Genomic DNA, 10,411 nt, shown 5'->3' with positions numbered 1-10,411 from the left:
CTGAGATTACCGAAAAGCACCACTGAACGACACAGGAAATCATTCCTGCCTGTGGCCATCTCCCTGTACAACGCATCCACTTAACACACTGTTTGCTGCTACAACTACACATGTTTCTTTTCCAAATATTTATTTATAAGTGACTTATGTATGTATGTATGTATATATATGTATATATTGTACTATTCTTAGTTAGCATATTGTCTGTCTTGTCTTAATGTTGGTTTATAATGGAGCACTGTAACAAAAAATAATTTCCCCCAGGGATCAATAAAGTATTCTGATTCTGATTCTGATTCTGATAACTGAGATAAGATGCGGTGGAAAAAGAAATTTCACACTTCTTTTTTTTTTTTTTTTTTTTGGTCTGAGAAGCCAACTCAGTGACAATAAGTCTGGAAAGGGTTACAAAGCGGTTTCTAATGCTTTGGGACTCCAGTGAATCAGGGTGAGAGACATCCACAAATGGAGAAAACTTGGACTCCAAAATTACTCCAAAAACACATCAATGACTTTTCCAGGTGGTCACAAAAAACACAAAAAGAACTGCAAACCTCACTTTCATTGAGCTCCATTCTATTCTATTTATGTACTGCCAAATCACAGGTCACCTTAAGGCACTTTATATTGTAAGACCCTCAGATAATAGAGACCTCAACAATAAATAAATAAAAAAACAACCCTATGAGCAGGCACTTGGCAACAGTGGGAAAGAAAAACTTGAATTTAACAGGAAGAAACCTCCAGCAGATCCAGGCTCAGGGAGGGGCGACCATGTGTCATGACTGATTGTGGGTGATGAGAGAATTACAGTATCAGTGCAGGTCAGTGATCACGATGCAATAATAAGAAACAGACAAGGCAAAAATGGCATCCATTGGAGAGCTCCAAGGAGAAAACCACTGCTGACTGAAAAGAACACAAAGTATCGTCTTACATCTGTCAACAGCAAAAAATTCTGTGGACTGACAAGAGTTTTTGGAAGGTTTAAGTCCCTTTACATCTAGCATAAAACCAGCACAGGACATCATAAAGATAACATCATACCAAACATGGTGGTGGTAGTGTGACGGTCTGGGGCTGCTTTGCTGTAATTAATGGAACAATAAATTCTGCTCTCTACCAGGAAAACACATCAACAAAAAAAATGGCCTGTATTTGTATAGCGCTTTTCTAGTCCCTAAAGACCCCAAAGCGCTTTACACAACCTGTCATTCACACATTCACACACTGGTGATGGCAGCTACATTGTAGCCACAGCCACCCTGGGGGGCACTGACAGAGGCGAGGCTCCTGGACACTGGCACCACTGGGCCCTCTGACCACCACCAGTAGGCAACGGGTGAAGTGTCTTGCCCAAGGACACAACGACCGACTGTCCAAGCTGGGGCTTGAACCGGCAACCTTCCGATTACAACGCGAACTCCCAACTTTTGAGCCACGATCGCCCCTAGCAAGTCCACCTCTGAATGACCCAAATATTAAAAAGCATCAGTTTGCAGGCTCTTCATACTCAAAACTCCTCCAATGTGGCTGAATTAAATTAATTATACAAACAAGAGTTCCTTCACTGCCATCTAAAAACCTCATTGCCTGCTATCACAAAGGCTTGATTGCAGTTCTTGCTGCCCAGAGTGGAACAACTAGTTATTAGGTTTATGGGGCAATTAGTTTTTCATAAAGTGGGTTTAAATAGCCGCCTTTCCCAATAATAAATGAAATCAGCATTAAAAGCTGCATTTTGTATTTACATTGGTTTGAATGCTTTGATCTTCACACACAAAATAAACTTTAAAATTTTTTTTTTTTTATTGATACAAGAGACAAATGTTCATCAGAAAAAGTTATTAAAAACACTGAAAACAAGATGTTATTCAATGGACATGTAGTTAATAAAAAAAAAAAAAACCCGTCCCTTAAATGAAGACGAGAGCATATTTGTTACGTTTTAACTTATAAAGTCACCATGAAACATACAGGTCATGGAGAGCAAGACATCTACAGACGGCGAATAATCGTAACGTGCTACAAAGTCAAAGAGTCAGTAATAAGTGACATAAGTGTTAATTAAAACAAAAACAAAGACTTGAAAAACAAATCTATAAAAGATAAGAGTGTATAAAAGCACATCATTTAACGTGAAATGTTGAGAGGTGGAGAACCGTAGGCTTTCCAATACAGACAACCACCAGATATCTCAGGTCTACCCATTAATGCTGTGTTTCAAGACATTTATAACATCTCCATCTCCAAGGAGCACCAGAGCATTTGTAAGCTGGTTAACTGTGCAGTGGCGGGTGGGTTTCCCTGCAATTTGATTGTGCGTTTCTCAGGAGGTTTAATGCCAAAACATGTGTAGTAGTCGCAGTCTTGCAGCCCCATTAATAACCCACAATCACAAAAACTATGGCATGAACTAAACACACAAATTACAGCAGAACCCCCCCCCCCCAAAAAAAAATTTTGTAGTACAACTCCCCCCCAAAAAATGGCAGTCATTCAGGTCATTGGTCGTCATAGGAGGTGGGACAGAAGAAAAAAAAGAAGGCAGCTGAACTTCTTTAAGTTTAGAAAGATGCTTTGGTTTCAAAAACAAGAAGGTGGAGAGCCTCAGGTAAACCATATTGGGGTTATTGGCCCTGGGAGGTGGTTTCACCCTTAATGTCCCACGTCAGCGACTATGGTGTCAATACCCGGGACATCTTCTTGGATGCGAAACGTCTTTCCAAACCTAAAGAAGTCCAGCTGCCTTCTTTTCTCAAGCTCCTAAGATCCAATTACAACCCCAGTTATTTTAGGACAACTCCAAATAAACAATCAACATAAGCAATCTTATGACTTTCACTTCTCTTCTTTAAGTTTCTCGGGACAGCTTCTGTTTATAGTGTCTTCAGTGTGAGGTAGACATCCGTGTGGCTGCTCACAGCTGTTCCTACAGCTTTAAGCCGGCGATCGTTCTGAATGAAGGAACGAAGAGCTCACAGTGGTTCACTTTGTGCTTCTCTAGATTCCTCATGATCCTGAACGTCTTGCCGCACGTGGCACAGCTGAAAGGCTTCTCTCCGGAGTGAAACCTCAAGTGCGCTTTTAGGTTGTCACGCAGCCGAAAGCTTTTACCGCACTGCGTGCAGGTGTGCGGCCTCTCCCCCGTGTGGAACCTCGAGTGGCGGCGGAGACTCTTTCGCAGGGCGAACGTTTTAGAGCACGCAGAACACGAGTACGGCTTTTCTCCGGTGTGGAAGCGCTTGTGCCGCCGGAGGATCTTCCTCCGGCTGAATGTTTTCCCGCAGATGCTGCAAGAGTATCCATCTCGGGAGCGACTGATGACCGTTTGGAGGCGCCATATGTCATTTGCGCATCTGGTGAAGCAGCACAGGCGATGGCCAGTGTGAAGACCTTGATGACGGCGGAGATCTTTTGGCACAGGCCAACCGTTTTTGAGGTCAACGCTGTGAGCTTTGGCAGCGTCGCCCTGAATGTCTGATTCAGGCAACGTGAGAACATTTACCAGCTGCACTGCGCAGGGACGCAGCAGCTTTGGATCTGGAGATGTGAGTTTCAATTTCATCTGGAGATGGTTCTTTGCTTCCTTCTGAGCGTGGACCCACTCCCACACTCCAGTGTGTGCAGGAGTCGCAGCGCCATCAGATGGGGATGGACTGTAGGCAGTGCCTTTAGCTGTGCTGACACTGGCCTGCTGAGGCTCGGCTTGAGCAGGCTTCTCCGATTGATCAACTTTGGGTGTTGGAGACTCCAGCTTAAGGATCAGCGGGCAAACAAACTTCACCTTCTCCCCAGAAGCAGAGTTGTTCGTGTCAGGCTGAATTACAAGAAGCTTCTGATCAGCTGACGTCTCTGTGGAGACTGAAACAGATCACATACATCTTTAATGACACTGAACATTTTCACCATCCTTTCATGAAGCTTCCCAAACCCCTTCACTCTCTTACAAAATGTCTCTGTCTCTCAGTGGATGCTATGCATGCAAAATAATAGAAGAGGAGCCATCAAATAACAGGGGCAGATACGGTATTTAAAACACTGTCATTACACGTGTCCTCACCTTGTTTTTGTATGTTTGTATGTATGTTAAATAATCCCCACAACTGAAGAATTTGACATTATTTGAAACCATAAAATGTAAAAATGCTCACAAAATGCAACAGCGTGACACTGGCACTCAAACTTTGCAGCTCTACCCCGTCCGAATTCTTGCACCACATGAGTGAGTGCACGATGTGCTTCATGGGAGTGTAATGATGGAAGCACAACGTTCTGAAATTTAACAATCTTTAACCACGGTAATTATTGAAGACAGGTGACAGAGTGCCGTGAGTGACGAGCGGAGCTAGTGTTCTTGCTAATTCATGTAGCTGTGAAGTGAAATGGTCAAGTATCGCTGCTGTTAGCACGACACGGCAGCAACACAACAAAGTGTTTCCAAGTGTTAGCACAGCACACTCTCATGATACACTGTTGTATTACTGTAGGGTCTACCTTACAATATAAAGCACCTTGAGGAGACTGTTGTTGTGATTTGGCGCTGTATAAATAAAATTGAGTCAAACTTTTGTATTGCTACTCTGTGTATAAAAAAAGCATTTAGCCTAAGCCTACTTGCTCCACCACATTATTAAACTATCGCGTGATGCTAAAAATCGATATTTGCAAGAATAATGCCGCATTACAACTTGCGTGCGATACACATCCTGCATCATAGAGGAACACACAGGTTTCTCAATGTTGTGGTTTACTGGTCTGAGGGAGCAAAAAGCCACAGCTTTACTGATGACACTTAACATCAGACAGAAATCCAGGTACTCGTCATAGTATTTACAGTGGGGCAAAAAAGTATTTAGTCAGCCACCGATTGTGCAAGTTCCCCCACCTAAAATGATGACAGAGGTCAGTAATTTGCACCAGAGGTACACTTCAACTGTGAGAGACAGAATGTGAAAAAAAAAAATCCATGAATCCACATGGTAGGATTTGTAAAGAATTTATTCGTAAATCAGGGTGGAAAATAAATATTTGGTCAATAACAAAAATACAACTCAATACTTTGTAACATAACCTTTGTTGGCAACAACAGAGGTCAAACATTTACTATAGGTCTTTACCAGGTTTGCACACACAGTAGCTGGTATTTTGGCCCATTCCTCCATGCAGATCTTCTCGAGAGCAGTGATGTTTTGGGGCTGTCGCCGAGCAACACGGACTTTCAACTCCCGCCACAGATTTTCTATGGGGTTGAGGTCTGGAGACTGGCTAGGCCACTCCAGGACTTTCAAATGCTTCTTACGGAGCCACTCCTTTGTTGCCTGGGCGGTGTGTTTTGGATCATTGTCATGTTGGAAGACCCAGCCTCGTTTCATCTTCAAAGTTCTCACTGATGGAAGCAGGTTTTGGCTCAAAATCTCACGATACATGGCCCCATTCATTCTGTCCTTAACACGGATCAGTCGTCCTGTCCCCTTGGCAGAAAAACAGCCCCATAGCATGATGTTTCCACCCCCATGCTTCACAGTAGGTATGGTGTTCTTGGGATGCAACTCAGTATTCTTCTTCCTCCAAACACGACGAGTTGAGTTTATACCAAAAAGTTCTACTTTGGTTTCATCTGACCACATGACATTCTCCCAATCCTCTGCTGTATCATCCATGTGCTCTCTGGCAAACTTCAGACGGGCCTGGACATGCACTGGCTTCAGCAGCGGAACACGTCTGGCACTGCGGGATTTGATTCCCTGCCGTTGTAGTGTGTTACTGATGGTGACCTTTGTTACTTTGGTCCCAGCTCTCTGCAGGTCATTCACCAGGTCCCCCCGTGTGGTTCTGGGATCTTTGCTCACCGTTCTCATGATCATTTTGACCCCACGGGATGAGATCTTGCGTGGAGCACCAGATCGAGGGAGATTATCAGTGGTCTTGTATGTCTTCCATTTTCTGATGATTGCTCCCACAGTTGATTTTTTCACACCAAGCTGCTTGCCTATTGTAGATTCACTCTTCCCAGTCTGGTGCAGGTCTACAATACTTTTCCTGGTGTCCTTCGAAAGCTCTTTGGTCTTGGCCATGGCGGAGTTTGGAGTCTGACTGTTTGAGGCTGTGGACAGGTGTCTTTTATACAGATGATGAGTTCAAACAGGTGCCATTCATACAGGTAACGAGTGGGGGACAGAAAAGCTTCTTACAGAAGACGTTACAGGTCTGTGAGAGCCAGAGATTTTCCTTGTTTGAGGTGACCAAATACTTATTTTCCACCCTAATTTACAAATAAATTCTTTACAAATCCTACCATGTGAATTCATGGATTTTTTTTTCACATTCTGTCTCTCACAGTTGAAGTGTACCTCTGGTACAAATTACTGACCTCTGTCATCATTTTAAGTGGGGGAACTTGCACAATCGGTGGCTGACTAAATACTTTTTTGCCCCACTGTATCTGGTATGTGTGTATATGTACCTGCAGGCACTGTCCATTGGAAAGTAGCATCAAAGCAACTCTCCTATTATGCATGGGAGAGTTGCTATGATGTGTGGAGGGAATATGAAAGAAGTTACAAAAAATAACTTTAATAACTTAATCCTATTGCTTATGATGAATGGATCATTTCCAAACAGAACTGTGCACAGGGTAGATCAGAATACTGCCCATTCTACTTTGCATCAATTATTTATGAATTATTTTACAGAATTTTCGGGTCCTCGCACATTCAGATGCTAGCCTCATGTACCTTGCCCCTTTTCAAGATAAAAGAAAACAACAAAAAGCAAAACAAAACAAATGAGTTATGCAACCAGATCAATTGTACGCTGACTTTTTTAATGTAGTATGCATGGTGTGTGTCTAGCATGCATAATGTGTTCATGCTTCCACTGTGTCAGCATAACACAAAGTTCTTACCATGCAAATCAACTTCTGTCTGAGCACCACAGTCAGATGGAGACTCTGCTCCAAGGACGCTCAACTCCACCGTATCCACAACCTGACCAAAGAAGGAACAAGACACATTTGCATGCATGCATCATGACTAGTGCAATGCATACCGCACCTGAAGCATCGCAGTAATAAAAAACGGGCAACAGAGAAAAGCAGACCAGGCTTCATAAAGTGCCTGTTCTTCATTCCACAGGTGATTTACAGCCCCTGTAAATTCTTACTGACCGGATCCTTCAGGGATGACCACTCGGGGTCAGCAGGCCCATTATCTTCAGCCAAGAGGATTTCTGGCGGAATGAGGCAACCCTCCATCACCACCTCCTTGCACTCCCTCACATAATCGCTATCCGAGACAAAAGTGAGCCCTACGGAGTAGAGGAGGGGGAGGGTTAACGCTGGCAACTACACTTCAGCTTCGTGCAAGATTGCTTGGTGATATGCAAACATGCATCAAACTATTTCTTTATCGACGTCACAGAACTCTGTTGGAATAACTTTCAAACATGTTTTTATTTATTTTTTTTACTGGAGCTAAAAGCCCCACTCGTGTACCAGGAGCTGCAGCAGAGCTGTGAACACAAACAGGAAGTAACGACGTTTAAAGCCTCAGAAACACGAACCATGAAGCAGCGACGGCTCCTCCGCGCTGTCGCCCACTTGCACTCCGATGCTCCGTTTTGTGTCCCCGCTCGATAAAACATCCGAGGTTTCACTTCCCTTCCCGTCCTCACCGCGGCCCAGGTCCACCTCGGATGCTCGGTATCTGCTCTCGAACAGTTTGATTAACTCCACCGAGGCCGCTTTAACCAGCGAGCCTAGCACCGACTCCACCTGCGCCTGGAGGCTCACGACCACCGTCGACATGCTGCCTGTTCCTGCCGTGCAGAAGTTCACACCGTAAAGGAAGTTAAAATTTAGAAGAAGTATTTATTTACCAACCGTATAGCCACATGGTTTGCAGAGGGAAGAGGTGTGTCTACTAGTGGGGGAGGAGTGGCCAAAGGAATGGCCTTCCTCTTCTTTCAGTTTGCTAATTGGCAGCCGGCAAAGACCTTTAAGGTGCATTACCGCCACCTTGTGGATTAGCGTGGTTACTGTCGAAGCCCTACTTCTATAATCTATGTTAGTTTTTCCCAATTGTTTACACACTACTATGTAGGAATACAAAGTAGGAGTACATTTCCCACATACTTTACAGTATTTTCTGTTTTTTTTTAAGTGTGTTTTAAAAAAGTAGGAATCGTGCTTGCAGTGTAGCAGAATTGGTTCAGGGGATTAGTGCATCAGTTACATGTCGTAGCCATTGTGTTTGAAGTACAAGTACAGTAATAGGGCTTTGGAGTTGACGTCACGCTGCAGTATTTTACAGTATACTGTTTTTATTGCAGAGCTGAAAGCTTACCAACATGAGGTGGTCTCCTGAACAGGAGACTGAAATGATAAACATGGTTTCTAGAAAAAACCTCATAACAAATATAAAGAAAAATAATAGAAGACAACAACATATTTCAAAATATTGATAGGGTCAACTTATCAACACTGGACCATCTCTTGCACAGAAATAATCTGAGGATCAACCAGGGTGCCATTTGAACGCAATTCAGAAAGAGTCAAAGAATTGCGATGCAACTATATGCAAGTAAGTCCCACACAATCCCACAATTGATGCATACTCTCAACACTGTATAAATTACAGCACTGTACAGTAATCATACTCTGAACAAAAAAAAAGGCTTACAGCAAGTCATTATGATGACTGGTAGAAGAATGGTCATAGTGTTTTACATTAAGCACATCAGTGTTCAGTTGGTTCTAATAAATGTCTATTCATGTGATGTTTGTGTGTGTCATTTGAAAACAAAATGCCATTTTGACAAGAAATTATATCGTTTTGAATGTAGCGTTTCATTTACAGGAGAATTGAAGGGTTTTGCCCGTTTTGTGTGTGTGTTTTTTTTATTTCTGTGTAGAGCTCTGACAATACGAGGCATTCTTTCAGGAAAGTGTGTAAACAATTGGGGAAAACTGTAATATGCAATTTCCCCTAAAAATATCTGAGCATCTGCCTTTTTTGCGGATGTAATGTGAAAATACTGCAATCTTCCCCTGGTATATCTATTCTGTATTCCTACATCTGTATTCCTCTCATTCTTTTTAATTCTATATTAAATGTTCCTCATTTTCCCAAATTATCCCACCCTTTTCTGTTTTTGTGTCCATGTGCAGTTTCATTTTTATTTTGAATCTCAACATTGCCTTACTTGTTAATATGATTTGCATATACTGTTTACATGAGCTAAGCTCAGACAAAAGAGAGGTGATTGACAGATAATGGTCAGTTTTGATAACCAAAATTTTACTTAGTTAAATAAAACTTAGAAAGAAAGAATTCTGGAACAGCTTTGTCAGTACATCACGTCTCAAAACTTCATCCTGGATTATGTCCAACCTTCTTGCTTCTTCTTTTTGATGGTGTTTAATAAAGTGACTATCCATAATGATGTGACAAAATAAGCCTGGTCCAAAGGATTCACTGCACTTTAGTGACCTTGGTAGGTGGTTATAACATTGTGGCTTAGAGCTTATAGTTTTAAAGTGGCTCTTCATGGTGTTCCTGTAAGAGGAATTTCAGAAATAAACTGAAATCAGAGTTTTATTACAGCTTTTAGACACACCCAGGACTCTCATATAAACAAAAATGTAATTTTTCTGTCCCACCTTTATCCCTCCCACCAGTCAAAACAGGATACACAGGGTGTATGCTCTTAAAGACCTTGTGCACTTGCACAAACAGGTAGGCTGGAGTATGAAAATATTATGGCAATGTTTCTGGTTTGCTGCCACAGCGTAATTAGTGCTCATGATAAACATAATTCACTCTGGTTTTATCTTTTAGTACAGCCACCATCCCAGAGTAACGCTATGTTTTCATTCTTGAAGGAAAGCTTTTTCAAGTTCACACTGACTCTGCACAGAAGCACACAGGAAATACAAAACAGAAGGGGGCAAAATAGAGTCCATCAATATTTAACTTATCAAGTCTACCTCTTCATCACTGGAGATATCTTTTCAGTAGCTTGACCTCTAATATTCCCACAGGGAATCAAGCTGAAAATCCTCAAAGAAAATTTAATCCCCTAAACCCTTTGAATTCCCCCAAAATATTTTTCTATCCCACCTCTGTAAATCACTACCTTATCGTGGTGGAGGAGTTTGTGTGTCCCAGGGATCCCAGGGGCTGTGTCCTGGTCCTGGGTGAGGGACCAGACAAGGAGTGATTCAGAAGACCCCCATGAGTAGAACATCAAAGGAACAGTTCATGCCGCCTGGGATAGGGTTTACGGGGGCCCCGACCTGGAGCTGGGCCTGGGGAGGGTGCCCGAGAGTATTCATCTCCCTTTTTCGGGCTGTGGGTCCATCCTCCTGCGGGCGCCCAACACCCGCAGGAGGCGGCGTAGGGGTCGGGTG

At 42.8% G+C, this 10,411-nt stretch overlaps 1 protein-coding gene across 1 annotated transcript; it reads right to left on the bottom strand.

Annotated features, from left to right (window-relative positions):
• Nucleotides 1–1,810: 1,810 nt before the first annotated feature.
• On the bottom strand, nt 1,811–7,947 carry LOC147308944 (uncharacterized). Its single transcript, XM_086273194.1, has 4 exons — nt 7,564–7,947; nt 7,169–7,308; nt 6,908–6,989; nt 1,811–3,864 (listed from the first exon to the last, which is right to left on the bottom strand). The coding sequence occupies exons 1-4, from the start codon at nt 7,805–7,807 to the stop codon at nt 2,933–2,935; spliced, it is 1,398 nt and encodes a 465-aa protein (XP_086129320.1). The 5' UTR covers nt 7,808–7,947; the 3' UTR covers nt 1,811–2,932.
• Between the last annotated feature and the right edge of the window lie 2,464 nt (nt 7,948–10,411).

This window comes from Aulonocara sp. 'chitande type north' Nkhata Bay, linkage group LG18 (genome assembly GCF_057382095.1).
Source record: "Aulonocara sp. 'chitande type north' Nkhata Bay isolate Kocher_YH1m ecotype deep benthic linkage group LG18, A_spYH_male_GT1.1, whole genome shotgun sequence".
Lineage (NCBI taxonomy): Eukaryota > Metazoa > Chordata > Actinopteri > Cichliformes > Cichlidae > Aulonocara > Aulonocara sp. 'chitande type north' Nkhata Bay.
The sequence above is the reverse complement of the archived record's forward strand: the minus strand, read 5'-3'. Positions and strand labels throughout refer to the sequence as shown.

Excerpts from the sequence above, each read along its gene's own strand:
- LOC147308944 (XM_086273194.1), bottom strand. The coding sequence starts at position 7,807 with ATGTCGACGGTGGTCGTGAGCCTCCAGGCGCAGGTGGAGTCGGTGCTA. Across the intron at positions 7,309-7,563 it reads GGAGCCGTCGCTGCTTCATG|GGCTCACTTTTGTCTCGGAT; the intron begins GTTCGTGTTTCT and ends TCTACTCCGTAG. Across the intron at positions 3,865-6,907 it reads GACAGAAGTTGATTTGCATG|TCTCCACAGAGACGTCAGCT; the intron begins GTAAGAACTTTG and ends GATCTGTTTCAG.